Source organism: Mauremys mutica, chromosome 8, assembly GCF_020497125.1.
Source record: "Mauremys mutica isolate MM-2020 ecotype Southern chromosome 8, ASM2049712v1, whole genome shotgun sequence".
Classification (NCBI taxonomy): domain Eukaryota; kingdom Metazoa; phylum Chordata; order Testudines; family Geoemydidae; genus Mauremys; species Mauremys mutica.
The window spans coordinates 43,209,319-43,225,470 of record NC_059079.1 but is presented as its reverse complement, the minus strand read 5'-3'; the positions used below and the strand labels follow the sequence as shown (position 1 = coordinate 43,225,470).

At 41.5% G+C, this 16,152-nt stretch overlaps 1 protein-coding gene across 6 annotated transcripts in view; it reads right to left on the bottom strand.

Annotated features, from left to right (window-relative positions):
• The window catches only part of DDX59 (DEAD-box helicase 59), an 82,279-nt gene continuing 66,127 nt past the window's right edge, over window positions 1-16,152 (bottom strand). For all 6 annotated transcript variants that reach the window (XM_045028691.1, XM_045028693.1, XM_045028697.1 and 3 more), the window contains 6 exons: window positions 10,386-10,553; window positions 7,631-7,720; window positions 6,704-6,955; window positions 5,749-5,901; window positions 4,806-4,934; window positions 1-1,212 (listed from right to left, as the gene is read on the bottom strand). In XM_045028691.1, the coding sequence (XP_044884626.1) occupies window positions 949-1,212; window positions 4,806-4,934; window positions 5,749-5,901; window positions 6,704-6,955; window positions 7,631-7,720; window positions 10,386-10,553 (1,056 nt within the window). In that variant the 3' untranslated portion in view covers window positions 1-948. The remainder of the gene's footprint in view (window positions 1,213-4,805; window positions 4,935-5,748; window positions 5,902-6,703; window positions 6,956-7,630; window positions 7,721-10,385; window positions 10,554-16,152) is intronic.

Sequence of the window (16,152 nt, the reverse complement as noted above, 5' to 3'; positions counted from 1 at the left end):
TAAATAAATGTCAATTGGTATTTTATTGTTTAACAGTGCAATTAAAACTGTGATTAATTGCGATTAATTTTTTTGAGTTAATCATGTCAGTTAACTACGGTAAATCAACAGCCCTATTTTTTTTTTATGGTATAACATTCCACCCTAGCAGCCCAATCATGTTCCCATTAACAGAATGAGATCACAATTTAATGTTTTAATTACAGATCTAATTTTCCTCATTCCTCTGCTATGAAGTTGAAGAAACCACAGTCCTTGCTAGCCCAAATGACAGCAGGGAAAAAAATCTTGTTGATGTTATAGAGTACTGGAGCAGGATTTTTTTTTTTTTTTTACTGGTTTCAGACATGAGATGGCAAGAAGCAATCATTTTTAATAATTCATTGTGACCCATAAATGAAAACTGTGTGGGTGCCCAATATTGAGGATAATTATACTGATTTGAGGGTTTAAAGGGAGATTCTTAACTTAAAACATAGTTCATTTAACAAGAGTTAAAAATATTTGCAGATAGTAAACATGTCCATGCCATTTTTTTGTAGTTTTATAATCAAATTTTCCTGTTTTAAAAATATTCCTCTCTCTTCCACTGCGGTGCAAAAGCCCCACAGAAACAACAAGGAAAGAAGACTATATGTTTAATGGGAACAGTGAAAATAACTATATAGAAGATGTCACCCATACAAAGTAAAACTGAAAAAATGCTTGTAGATGTTACTATACTTTTAGAGTGAAGTGCAATTTTTAGATTTTGAATGTCCTTTTAGATCAGGCACTATTTGGGGATGGAGATGAAAATCAGACTCAGGATTTCACCAGAAAAAAGCTTACACATTCTCAAAAATAACTTTGACAGATCTTATACCAATGATATAAATTCACATTTAATTACTACTGAAATACAGTGCTTTCATTATATTTACACATTTATACATATAATACCATTAATCACTTCTGAGTATTACTTTTGTCATGTTTTCTAATAATGTCCATAAGATTATCACCTGTTACAAGACTATTCTGTGATTGTTTAACTTTCTGTTGTTCTTTTCTCTTTTGGTCATGAAGATAAGGGGAGTTTAGCAACTGTGGAGGAAGAATCGTGCCTGTTGGTTTTACTCTCTTTACAACATCCCAAAAAAGCTTCTTGCTGTTGTTATTGATAAAAGTAATTGCAGTTCCACTGTGACCCAGCCTTCCTGCTCTTCCAACCTGCAAATGAAAACAAAGTTTATTTTCAATTAGCATTAGTAATCTCTCCCCCTTCAAAATAAAAGCAGCCTTCAAAATAAAAGCAGCCTGCTTAAACTCCATTGTGCGATAGTTTAAAAAACTATTTTCTGCTGCAGCAATACTGTATATTGGGTGTTCTTACATGAAACTGGATATATAGTACGGCTGTCAAGCGATTAAAGAATTTAATCACGATTAATCGCACGATTAATTGCACTGTTAAACAACAGAATACCATTTATTTAAATAAATTTGGACATTTTCTACATTTTCAAATATATTGATTTCAATTACAACACAGAATACGAAGTGCAGAGTGCTCACTTTATTTTTGTTTACTAATATTTGCACTGTAAAAAACAAATAGTATTTTTCAATTAATTTAATACAAGTACTGTTGTGCAATCTCTATGATGAAAGCTGAACTTACAAATGTAGAATTATGTACAAAAAAACTGCATTCAAAAATAAAACATAAAACTTTAGAGCCTACAAGTCTAATCAGTCCTACTTCTTGTTCAGCCAATTGCTCAAACAAGTTTGTTTACATTTGCAGAAGATAATGCTCCCAGCTTCTTGTTCACAATGTCACCTGAAAGTGAGAACATGCATTAGCATGGCACTGTTGTAGCTAGTGTCACAAGGTATTTACATGACAGAGGCACTAATGATTCATATGTCCTTTCATGCTTCAACCACCATTCCAGGGGACGTGTGTCCATGCTGATTACAGGTTCTGCTTGATAACCATCCAAAGCAGTGTAGACCAATGCGTGTTCATTTTCATCATCGTGAGTCAGATGCCACCAGCAGATTTTCATTTTTGGTGGTTCAAGTTCTGTAGTTTCCGCATCAGAGTGTTGCTTTTTTAAGACTTCTGAAAGCATGCTCCACACCTCATCCCTCTCAGGTTTTGGAAGGCATTTCAGATTCTTAAATCTTGGGTTGAGTGCTGTAGCTATCTTTAGAAATTTCATGTTGGTATTTGTATTTTGTCAAGTTTGCAGGGAAAGCATTCTTAAAACGAACAACATGTACTGGGTCATCATCCGAGACTGCTATAACATGAAATATATGGCAGAACGCAGGTAAAACAGCAGGAAACATACAATTCTTCCCCAAGGTGTTCAGTCACAAATTTAATTAATGCATTATTTTTTTTAATGAGCATCATCAGCATGGAAGCATGTCCTCTGGAAAGATGGTCGAAGCATGAAGAGGGATATGAATCTTTAATGCATCTGGCATATAAATATCTTGTGATGCCAGCTACAACAGTGCCATGTGAATGCCTGGTCTCACTTTCAGGTGACATTGTAATTAAGAAGTAGGCAGCATTATTTCCCCTTAAATGTAAACATACTTATTTCTCTTAGCGATTAGTTGAACAAGAAGTAGAACTGAGTGGACTTGTAGGCTCTAAAGTTTTACATTGCTTTGGTTTTGAGTGCACTTATGTAACAAAAAACACCTACATTTGTAAGTTGCACTTTCATAATAAAAAGAGATTGCACTACAGTACTTGTATGAGGTGAATTGAAAAATATTATTTATTTTATCATTTTTGCATTGCAAATATTTGTAATAAAAATAATATAAATTGAGCATTGTACACTTTATATTCTGTGTTTAACTGAAATAGATATACAGTTAAACCCTGTTATCTCGACGGCCTAGGGGTTTGCCAAAAGCCATCGAGATAACCAATGATCGAGATAAACCCCTATCCACCCCCCACCCCCTCCCTGCCCCCTTACCGCGCTGCCTGCACGTGGCTGGATCCGGCAAAGCGGAGCCGGGCGGACGGACGGACGGGCGGGCGGGGAAGCGGAGCCGGCGGGCGGGCGGCAGGCGAAGCCGGGACCAGGTATGTGGGGCGGGGACGGGCAGGGACCAGGTATGCGGGCCGGGCGGGTGGGCGGGGACAGGCAGGGACCGGGTATGCGGGGGCGGGGACCGGCGGGCGGGGAAGCGGAGCCGGCGGGCGGGCGGCAGGAGAAGCCGGGACCAGGTATGTGGGGCGGGGACGGGCAGGGACCAGGTATGCGGGCCGGGCGGGCAGGGACCAGGTATGCGGGCCGGGCGGGCAGGGACCAGGTATGCGGGCCGGGCGGGCGGGCGGGGCCGGGCAGGGACCAGGTATGCGGGGGCGGGGAAGCGGGGACCGGCGGGCGGGGAAGCGGAGCCGGCGGGCGGGCGGCAAGAGAAGCCGGGACCAGGTATGTGGGGCGGGGACGGGCGGGGACGGGCAGGGACCAGGTATGCGGGCCGGGCGGGCGGGCGGGGCCGGGCAGGGACCAGGTATGCGGGCCGGGCGGGCGGGCGGGGACAGGCAGGGACCGGGTATGCGGGGGCGGGGAAGCGGGGACCGGCGGGCGGGGAAGCGGAGCCGGCGGGCGGGCGGCAGGAGAAGCCGGGACCAGGTATGTGGGGCGGGGACGGGCAGGGACCAGGTATGCGGGGCCAGGCGGGCGGGGACAGGCAGGGACCGGGTATACGGGGGCGGGCGGGGAAGCGGAGCCGGGCGGACGGCCGGGCGGCGAAGCGGGGAACCGCGGGGCTGGGGAGCCGGGGAGCGGGCGGCTGGGGACACGGTGGGTCGGGGACGCGGGGAGCCGGGCGGCTGGGGACGCGGGAAGCGGGCGGCTGGGGAACCGCGCGGCTGGAGAGCCGGGGAGCCGGCGGCTGGGGACGCGGGAAGCGGGCGGCTGGGGAACCGCGCGGCTGGAGAGCCGGGGAGCCGGCGGCTGGGGACACGGTGGGTCGGGGACGGGCTCGAGATATTAGGGTTCGGCAAATCGACATAACGGATGAGAAACTCATAAGCCAAAGAGGGAGTCTGGCGGTTCCACCCTTAAACCGTCGACTTAACAGGATTGGCAAGTTAACCGAGGTCGACATAAATGGGTTCGACTGTATTTGAAAATGCAGAAAAACATCAAAAATATTCAATAAGTTGGTATTTTATTAACAGTGTGATTAATCGTGATTAATTTTTTTGAGTTATCACATGAGTTAACTGCAATTAATTGACAGCCCTAATATATAGCATTGTCATGGGCAAGTCAGTACTCTGAATGCTCTACTAGCTCTCAGTTGTTCCTCAAGAGTAGTGAAGTCTAATAGGTTGGAACTAAGCAAAACATCAAATATTGCTATACCGATAAGCAGAGTTCCCATTCATTATTTCATTGACATTTCACTTTTGTCCAACAAAAAATGAAAGGAGATGTTTAATATACACATATGCTTCAAAAAGGTATAGGAACAGAGATACTCCTTCACAGTGAGGTGGAGAAGGAGAGCTATACAAACACCATTGGCAAAGAGGCATTATTTTTTAGTGTTCCTCCATTAATTCAGACTGAAGGTTTGGTGTTTCTTCTAAAGGATGGAGGAGAGATTCTTCAGGATGCCCTTCTTCCTCCCCCCCAAACGGGAACTTTTCTGGAGGTATGTCCATCCCTATGTGTGCATCTTTCAATTCAGATCATGCATGGTCTTGTTTTATTTTTCCAACAATGTTTTAGCAAATATCTCATGCAGTGTTTAAGATACACATATCTCTTTACCTGATGTACATATTCGTCCATGCTTGAGGGCATATCAAAATTTACTACCAGTTTGACATTGACAAGGTCAAGTCCTCGCCCAAGGACTCCAGTGCTTACTACGACTTCATATTTTTCCTGAAATAATCCCTAAGGGGTTGGAAACAAAATAAATTATAATTACTTTTTATCTATGCTTTTTTCCCTTGCAATTCCCTTTTTGAGACCTGCTGTAGAAGGGCAAGATATGAGGGACGTGCTGGCTGCCCTTCCTGTAGCCCCCATTGGCCTGGAGCAGCGAACCGCGGCCAGTGGGAGCCGCGATCAGCCGAACCTGCAGATGTGGCAGGTAAACAAACCGGCCCAGCCCGCCAGGGGCTTTTACTGAACAAGCGGCGGCCCAAGTTTGAGAACCACTGCCCTACTGTACTCTTGATTTATGTAGCATACACAGAAATAAAATTTTGTGATTCATTGAGTCCTGCTTAAAGTGATACAAAACAGCAATTCAGCAAGGCACAAAAGCAGTCACAGACTAATGTTCAAGTCAATTCCCATTTAAAATAAATAATAATCTATAAAGTAATCTAGAGTATTTAAAATAGCCATTTTCATGAAGTATTAGTAGAAATACAATCTGTGCTTTCATTTCAGTTTTCCATAAACTCTAGCATTCATTGTGAAAACCCAGTAATACAAGACAGATGTAAGTACTATCATTATGCATTTCCTTCACCCCAAAGAACAATATTCTGAGGAATAAAAGTTATGCTTGGAGTTTAAAAAACAAACAAACATTAAATCCAGTGGCATCTGGAATTGCATTAGTCAGAAGCTTTTATATAAGTGATAGACCACGACAAGATGCCTACTTTACTAACTCATTACAACTAAATTATCTTTTTAAAAATAAGATGGAATGTTTCAAAGTGACATAGAGATCTCTATTTTAGGAAGTACAAACCTGCAATATATTTGTTCTTTCAGTTTGTGATTTATCAGAATGCATGGATATGCATTGTAATCCTGTGATTTTATGAACAGCATCACTCAGAAGATCTGCTCCTAGCTTGCAGTCCACAAATACCAACACTGGAGGTTTGAAGAGTTTCTTATCCTGTAAAATTAAAATAGTTGTGTAAAACCTACTGCATCAGCATAGTTTATTGCTGGTCAACCACAGCTGTTGATTTACAGTTGTTCATTTTCTCTTCAGTAGATTTTATACATTAGATTGAAACAAGCATATTTATTTAAAAAAAACCCTCCCAAACTCCTAATAAAAAAAAGGACAAGATTTAAGCCCTAATCATGCAAATACTTGCACACGTGTGTGATTTTACTCATAAGTCAAATTAAAGCCATGCATATGGGTTTGTAAAATCAGGTCCCTAGTTTGTCTTGACAAAACTTCAAAAATAATCTTTTTGAAGTTGTGTTTTAAATACAAAAATGGTGACTTTTTAAAATCAAAAATAGATCTGAGGTTCACTTAAATGCATATATCAATCTCTTACATAACTGCAGCTAAGATTACTTCAGAATGCTCATAAAATAAGCCTAGAATTACTGTGAGGATTAAGGCCCACTGTTTTTTTGGGGTATGTGTGTGTATTTTATTTATTATTTTCTGGGGAAGTTTCAGCAGAGTTAATTCAAAAAGAATAATCTAGCCCACTCATCAATCTTTTTAATGGCATTTTAAAAGACAAAGTACCCTCATGTATTTTTGTTTTATTAGGGAATCCCCAGGGAGACATTCTTGACCGTGGTGGGCTAGATAAACTTACTTTCCATTACTGCTCTTGCTTTCCTCACACATTTGAACTAGATAGGCAAGAGCTAAATTAAACGAAATTAATTAAACTTTATTCACTACAAGCATAGACATAATTTGCTAAATAAAACACTATACTAACATTTAATATTTCAAATAGTTTTTTCTTTTTAGACGGTTCTTCTACCCACAAGATAATCTGGCGAACATTGGAACATGGCAGATTCTTTTCTCCAATGGTTATTCTCACAGGATTCTGCAGAAGTTGATTTGCCAGCTGCTCAATGCCAACTGGTATTGTGGCTGAAACCAATATGGTCTGACGATCACTGGAGATATTTTCCAAAATATCCAGCACTTGTTGCTGGAAGCCCATCTTTAACATGGTATCAGCCTAAATGAAAATATGAATTTAAGACAGTATGATTTTTTCATAATAATTTTACGTATAGCATACAAAAAGACACAGGAAAACTCTTGACGATCATGCACTATTCTTTAATTGACCATCAACACTAGTGTAGCGACATTGTCACCACATTAAAATCAGTTCTGATTTGGGTAGTCAGAAGAAAAGCTATGAAGAGAGATAGACACTGTTATTCTGTTAACATTTGTGGGTCATTGTGGCGGAACTTCCGCTCCAATCAGTCATGTAAACTGACAGATGACTACAGCCACACAAGCATCTTTTACATAACACTAAATTCACTTTTTAACCCTCAGAAGTACAAACTATATTTTAATGAACATTGTGTGTTTAGTTGTCGATCCACCACCTCGCCTGGGACTCCAATTAAACCATTTATTAGACACTATGGCCCTAATCCAGTAAATCACTCACTCACGTGCTTAACTTTAAAGCATATGCAAAATTCCGAGGAAGTCAAGGGGACTACACACAAACTTAAAGTTAAGCACTTGCATAAGTGCTTTGCTAGATCAGGACCTATATTAGGCAACCACTTATTTAACAGTCAGAAATACGAGCGCTCTAACAGTGGCCATTATCATTATATTTAGATAACACTAATTTCTAATTTAAGTATTTAACTTTATATGAACTTACTTCATCCACGACTACAATTTTAATACCATGGAGCTGAACAGAGCTTTGTTTTAAAATATCTAAGAGTCTTCCGGGTGTTGCTATTATAACCTATCAGAAAAAAATCAAAACATTAGAAAAGCAAGCTAATATGAGTTAAAGCTATATGAGAACTGTATTCAGTCCTTGAAAAATAATGTTTGACATTAGCACTTGCAAGCATTGGAGGACAAGCTTTCATTTTTTGTTTTTAGTAGAGACAGAAAACAGTGAGTGACTATCACGGGTAAGTTACAATTATAGCACATTTGTACTAATTATCTATCTTTGTATAATTATTCAAGCTCAGATGCACAGAGACTTGAAATTCCTGTACATGATTCTCCAAAGTTGTGTGTATCTGAAAACAAATGGAACAAATTAGCCCTCTGAAGATACCTGGAATTTATGAATGTCTGCAGTGGGTTCCGTGCAAGAAAAATCTAAATCCTAAAGTCAAAATGTGTTTCCTGTTGTAAATGATAATTCCTCACCTAAGTAAGTGGCAAATTGTACCCTTTGAAAGCAGCAAAAATATAAAGACGAGAAATCATTTTGAAATCTTATTCTTTATATGTAAAATTCAGAAAGATACATATAAATGTTTCATATCTGTAAAGAAATTTATATTACTATTAGGGCTGTCAAGCGATTAAAAAATTAATCGTAATTACTCGCACTGTTACAATAACAGAATACCATTTATTTAAAAGGATGTTTCCTACATTTTCAAATATATTAATTTCAATTACAACACAAAATACAAACTGTACAGTGCTCACTTTATATTTATTCTTATTACAAATATTTGCACTGTAAAAAACAAAATAGTGTATTTCAATTCACCTAATACAAGTACTGTAGCGCAATCTCTTTATAATGAAAGTTGAACTTAAAAATGTAGAATTATGTACAAAAAATAATTGCATTAAAAAATAAAACAATGTAAAACTTTAGAACCTACAAGTCCACTCAGTCCTACTTCAGCCAAACGCTCAAACAAGTTTGGTTACAATTTTCAGGAGATAATACTGCCCACATCTTGTTTACAATGTCACCTGAAAGTGAGAACAGGCGTTCGCATGGCACTGTTGTAGCTGGTATCGCAAGATATTTATGTGCCAGATGTGCTAAAGATTCATATGTCCCTTCATGCTTCAACCACCATTCCAGAAGACATGCATGCATGCTGATCACAGGGTCTGTTTGATAACGATCCAAAGCAGAGCAGACCAACGCATGTTCGTTTTCATCATCTGAGTCAGATGCTGCCAACAGAAGGTTGCTTTTCTTTTTTTGGTAGTTCGGGTTCTGTAGGTTCTGCATCTGAGTGCTGCTCTTTTAAGACATCTGAAAGCATTCTCTACATCTCATCCCTCTCAGATTTTGGAATGCACTTCAGATTCTTAAACTTTGTATCGAGTGCTATATCTATCCTTATAAATCTCACATCGGTACCTTCTTTGTGTTTTGTCAACTCTGCTGTGAGTGTGTTCTTAAAACGAACGAGCTGGGTCATCATCCGAGACTGCTATGACATGAAATATATGGCAGAATGTGGGTAAAACAGAAAAGGAGATATACTGTTCTCTCCCAAGGAGTTCAGTCACAAATTTAATTAACGCATTATTTTTTTAATGAGCATCATCAGCATGTCCTCTGGAATTGTGGCTGAAGCATGAAGGGACATATGACTGATTAGCATATCTGGCACATAAATACCTTGCAATGCCGGCTACAAAAGTGCCATGTTAACGCCTGCTCTCACTTTCAGGTGACATTGTAAATAAGAAGCAGTCAGCAGTATCTCCTGTAAATTTAAACAAACTTGTTTGTCTTAGCAATTGGCTGAACAAGAAGTAGGACTGAGTGGACTTGTAGGCTCTAAAGTTTTACATTGTTTTGTTTTGAGTGCAGTTATGTAACCAAGAAAAATCTAGATTTGCAAATTACATTTTCACGATAAAAATTGCACTATAGTACTTGTCTGAGGTGAATTGAAAAATACTATTGATTTTATCATTTTCACAGTGCAAATATTTGTAATCAAAATAATAATATAAAGTGAACATTGTACGATTTGTATTCTGTGTTGTAATAGAAGTCAATATATTTTAAAATGTAGAAAAACATTCAAAAATATTTAATACATTTCAATTGGTATTCTATTGTTTAACAGTGTGATTAATCATAATTTTTAAAATTGCAGTTAATTTTTTGAGTTAATAGCATGAATTAACTGTGATTAATTGATAGCCCTAGTTACTATAAAAATTCAGGAGCTACTCTTTACTGCTAAGGGTCTAGATTCACTGTGTAGAGATAGGGTGCCCAACCTAAGCCCATCAGAGCATTTCATAAGGCCCACAGCCTGCTTCAACACAATATACTAACAGCAGATTCATTAGCATTTTGTGTTCTTTACCTTTTTTTTTTTAAAACCACTTTCTGTAATTCTGATACAAAGAAATCAGCGTATAAAAATGTATTTAGATGGGTTGTTTCTATGTACAGTATTGTCTATTTAAAAACATACAAAACCAGCTGAACTTAAAATATAAATCAATACAGGTGACTATAAATCTGATTAAAATATGTAGAATCTGTTTGGCCCCCACAAGGTTGTGGTTTAGATTTATATGGCCCTCCTATGTAATGATGTAAAAACCTTTGACTTTTCTACACATGCCATAAAAACATCTTTCTTCAAGGGACTCTTTCACACAATAGTTCTTACCTTAACAGTTTGTTTCAGACGATGAAGTTGGGGTGGCAGTGGTAAACCTCCTACAAGAAGAACTGTTCTCATGTTTGGCAGACCAATCATCAGCTCTTTAGCTTGTCTCTCTATCTGAATTGCTAACTCTCTTGTTGGTGTCAGAATAAGTGCAGATGGAGTTTTAGTCTAAAAAAGGAAAAAAAAATACTTCTATCCACCATAGAATTTTCATTCTTAGGTGAAAACCTAACATAAATCTTTCTATAGTGACATAGTTATGTAGTGCAGTCATTCTGATCTAATTAGCTAGTAAACAGCCTACTAAAATCATTCATGAAGCCAATTCTAATATTCAACTGAAAGATAAATGATTCTAATTGACATTTAGGTCCCTTTACACTGCTCTGGCAGTGAGTGCAATGTAATGTATACCAACTTCAAAGCCCCTTTATGCGCCAGAGCAGTGTAAAGGCCCTTTAGGGTATGTCTACTCAGCAAATAACCACCTCCAGCTAGCTTGTGCCAGCCAAGTCAGGCTTGAGGGGTTCAGGCTGCAGGGTTGATTCATGGCTGTGTACACTTCTGGGTTTGGGCTGGAGCCCAATCTCTAGGACCCAGCGAAGTGTGGGGGTGGGGGCGGCTAGAGCTCGGGCTCCAGCCTGGCCCTGGAAGTCTACACAGCAATGAAACAGCCCCACAAGCCTGAGTCGGCTGGCCTGGGCCAACCATGGGTTTTTCTTTGCTGAGTAGACCTTTAGTGTCAATGAGAATCAGGCCCAGAATTTTCAAAGCAATTCAGTGCATTTTCTTTTTATAACAGACAGACACCTATGTGATTTATAATGCCTTTTATGTATTTTTGTCAGGTAACAAATGCATCACTTCTAGCTGCTTTCTAAATCAAAGCATCCTTTAACTGTTCTTCTCAATACTGTACTGGATACTAAAGACAGGATGCAGGCTAAGCCTTAAAACAGGAAAATAGAAAAATTATCTTAGATGTGTCATTATTCCCCTGCCAACATTAAGAGATAACCAGACCAAGAATTAACCAAGAAGTAGAATTAACTTGATCATAATTTGTATATGCATTATAATATGCTGAAACTGTAATTTAATTTAGTCTACTGTATAAATAATACATCTATACAGCTGTGAAACTAGAAAGATCACAACTGTCTAGGCCTGAAAATAATATTTATCTAGGTTGTTTTCCCCAACATTACAATAACAAGGACTTGTTTACCAAGAAAATAGATTTCTCTTTTTGTAGACTATTGTTTATTCAAACTGTGAAGAGGAAGAAGAGTGGATTTACAAATCCATGGAAGACTATATTGCCCTACTTAATTCTAGAATCCAAAAGCCTGTATATAGCGACACATTCAATAAATAAGTTAAAAAAATACTCTGTTAACACTACTACAATCATAGGGCTTTGTCTACATGGTGCATAAGTCCCCACTAATGAAGAGTGCACTAACGGGCCCATGTGGACCATGTTGGCATGCACTAAAAGTTCCCTAGTGTGTACTAATGTAGTCCCATTTCAAAAAAACCTCCTGTTTTTACATTAACGTGTACGAGGGAACTTGTAACACCAGCAGGGTCCAAGCAGGGCAGTCAGTGCACAATACTAAATTTACACCCTCATTGGTGTGGACTAATGCGCCGTGTAGACAAGCCCTAAAGCCCAGAATTACATGTGACAAGCAGGGCTCAGATGTAATTAGTTAACATTTCTGATTTTATCTATACATAGGGTACAGGGATCATCCATCCCTTCCCTCCCTGCCCCGCAAGACAGACAGGTCAGAAGTGGAGTCATTCCATGGCCTCGACTAGTCTCTGGGCTACAGTAGTTATTACGTGTGCTGGGCTACCCCTCTCTGTGGAGTAACTGGGAAAAAACTACTTAACTGGCACAGCCACTGAATTATCAGGCTCAATTCTGCCCCTTGGCAGCCATAAAAAGAATTTCCATAGCTGTGCAAACCTAGTGTGCAGATTCTCAGCATCTTGTCCCTTCTGAGCAGCAGCAGAAAAAGTTACTCACTTTGTGCAGTAACTGCAGTTCTTCAAGATGTGAGACTGGTTTCTTGAGTTGCTCATCTTCCCTGAGTTGTGAGGATATTGAGGTGGGCTCCCCATCTCAACAGTGATCCATCTGTTATTAAAGTCACAATGGAGCTGAGCAACAGAAAGGAATCCCTGAAAAGGCACTGAGTTGATCCTTCCACCAGTGTAGGGAGTTCCTCCTGTCTGTCCAACATGTCTGACTGGAAAATGGATCATTCTGAGCCAACCCTGGAAGCAGTGGACCTGCATGACTGGTCAAAGGTACAAGTTGTCATGTGCCCCAGGAACTGAAGACAGTTCCTTATTGTAGTCTGAGGGCTGCACTGAATTGCCCGTACCAGAACTGCCAAAGTTACGAATCTGTCTAAGGCCTGGTCTACACTAGGCGTTTAAATCGGTTTTAGGAGCGTAAAACCGATTTAACGCCAAAACCGTCCACACTAGGAGGCACCTTATATCGATTTTAATGGCTCTTTAAACCGGTTTCTGTACTCCTCCCTAACGAGAGGAGTAACGCTAGTATCGGTATTAACATATCGGATTAGGGTTAGTGTGGACGCTGATCGACGGTATTGGCCTCCGGGAGCTATCCCACAGTGCACCAGTGACCGCTCTGGACCGCAATCTGAACTCGGATGCAGTGGTCAGGTAAACAGGAAAAGCCCTGCGAACTTTTGAATATTTCCTGTTTGCCCAGCGTGGAGCTCCGATCAGCACGGGTGGCGATGCAGTCCGAAATCAAAATAAAAAAAAGAGCTCCCGCATGGACCATGCGGATGTGATCGCTGTAAGGGCAGGCAAATCCGTTCTATCCGTTCTATCAGCGCTCCGTTACAGAAGATGAAATTCAGAATCCTTTTTTAAAAATCTCCAGACAGACGCCATAGCAGGGACTCAGCGCACTGCAGCGTGACAAGCGTAACTGAAAGCCAAAGAATCAAATGGATGCGCATGGACTGGAGGACTGAAGCTATCCCACAGTTCCTGCAGCCTCCTAAAATTATTTGCATTCTTGGCTGAGCTCCAAATGCTTCTAGGGTCAAACACAGTGCCCGCGGGTCAGGGCATAGCTTGGCAATCTACTCACCCACCCCCCACCCACCCCCAGAAGCGAAAGGTAAAACAATCCTCTGACTCTTTTACATGTCACCCTATCTTTACTGAATGCTGCAGATAGACACGATAGTGCAGCACTCAACACCAACATCCTTGCTCCCCCCCCCGCCATGGGCGGCTGATGGTACAAAAGGATGGAAATCCATCTTCATCATCAGCATAAGCTGATCGTACAAAATGATGGAAATCCATCCTCATCATCAGCCTCAGCTGATGGTACAAAAGGACTGGTAACCGTCCTCGTCATCAGCCTATTGGCCCTAATTTTTTCTGGTGGATGGATGGTGCAATATGGCTGGTAACCATCCTCATCATAGCAACAGGGGGCTGAGCTCCATCAGCCCCCACCCTTCATGTGTAAAGAAAAGATTCAGTTGCCCATGGACTAGCAGTGGGATGCTGGGCTTCTCTCCTACACACTGCTTAATGTCCTGTCTGGACTATCATAGCAGCTGGAGGCTGCCTTCCACTCATTTCTCACTAACAAGTCAGTGTGTCTTATTCCTGCATTCTTTATTAATTCATCACACAAGTGGGGGGACAATGCTACGGTAGCCAAGAAAGGCTGGGGGAAGAACGGAATCAACAGGTGGGGTTGTTACAGGAGCACCCCCTGTGAATAGCATACAGATAATTTCTGCGGGCTCTGACACAGAGCAGGTGGTTCTCTAGCACACTTGCCTATATTAGGCAGCACTGATTCTATTTTTAGATACCAAAAAGGGGGGTTGACTCAGGGAGTCATTCCCAATTTTTGCTTTTGCGCCCCTGGCTGATCGGCCAGGGGCACTTATGACAGCAGCCAATGGTACAAAACGATGGAAGGTGCAATATGGCTAGTAACCACTCTTGGCTTTTGCGCCCCTGGCTGATTGACCAGGGGCACTAGCAGCAAATGGTACAAAAGGACTGGTAGCCATGATCATCCTCAGTTCCAATTTATGGAAGGGTTTGGATGGTGCAATATGGCTAGTAACCATCTCTGCTGTCATGCAAAAGCAAAAGCATGCTTCTGTGTAGCGCTGCTGAATCGCCTCTGTGAGCGGCATCTAGTACACATACGGTGAGAGTCACAAACGGCAAAAAAAGCTCCATGATTGCCATGCTATGGCATCTGCCAGGGCAATCCAGGGGAAAAAGGCGCGAAATGCTTGTCTGCCGTTGCTTTCCCAGACGAAGGAGTGACTGACGACATTTACCCAGAACCACCCGCGACAATGATTTTTGCCCCATCAGGCACTGGGATCTCAACCCGGAAGTTCCAAGGGGCGGGGGAGGCTGCGGGAACTATGGGATAGCTAGGGAATAGCTACCCACAGTGCAACGCTCCAGAAATCGACGCTAGCCACGGACCATGGACGCACACCACCGATTTAATGTGCTTAGTATGGCCGCGCTCCACCCGATTTTATAAATTCTGTTTTACAAAACCGGTTTATGCAAATTCGGAATAATCCCGTAGTGTAGACGTACCCTAAGGGAAGGTAGTCCCTGGCTGCCAACAAGTCCAAATACACCCCTATAAACTGTATCTTCTGTATAGGGGTTAAAGTGGATTTTTTTACATTCCGTTTCAGGATAAACTGTAGGGGTTAACATGGGACAGAGCAAGGCTGTCTGAGTGGAAGACATCACTGCTTCATTGGAGCTGCCCTTGAGTAATCAGTCATCAAGGTATGGGAAAACTATAATCGCTTCTTGTCAGGGGTAATTCACCATTGTTGCCACTGCTCTTTTGTCCAAAGAGATCCAGTGTCTTCTGGTCTTTGTCTTACGGGGTAGACTTAGAGAAGTCCTGTCTATCATGCTTAGTTAGGTGGAGCATCGGAGAACAAAAGGAGTATCTCATTAATGGGTAACACCACCCTGGAGGTTGTGTGGACGACAGTATATCCAACAATTTGTGCTGTGAATCCTTGACTTCAAAAGAAATTTGCTAGCTAGAAATTTATGACTTCTTGAAATTGCTGAAAATCTCTGGCAATGGATGATGGTGGAGGTATAACCATCTCATACAGAGAAGAGGATGAAATAAGTGTTTGAGGGGTAGCCTCTTTATCTGCCCTGGATTCCTGGTCTTCAAATGTCTCTTTGTGTGTGTGTGTGGGGGGGGGGAAGACGCCTCGTTGGGGTGGAGAGCTGTGCAACTCTAGCCTCCCTATGCGACAGTATAGGTGGTCCGACAAATTGCTGCCAATAAGCATCCCAGAGGTCCCAGTGTGGCCACTAGGGGGGCCCAAATGGAAGTTGGAGTGGCATGCAGGGTTGGTTCCATCACCCTCAATAATGAGAAGAATCTTCCCTGTGACTGTCAGAGGGGGGATAGGAGAAAAACAATCCTTTCACTTCTTATCTAGCTAACTATGCTAATTAATCAATCAACTATAGAAAAAGAGAAAAGACGAAGCATGCTTGAGGCAGACACACTAAGGCTCCCTCTCAGGCCAAGGCAGTTGAGAAGGAACTGAAGGCAATTTGCTCGTACTCACCTATATGGACTTGGTGTCCAGCACAAGGAGGCATAAGGCACATGTGCAGGCTGAAAGTACATTACTAACTGAAAATCTGCTTGAGAGGCACATGCACTGTT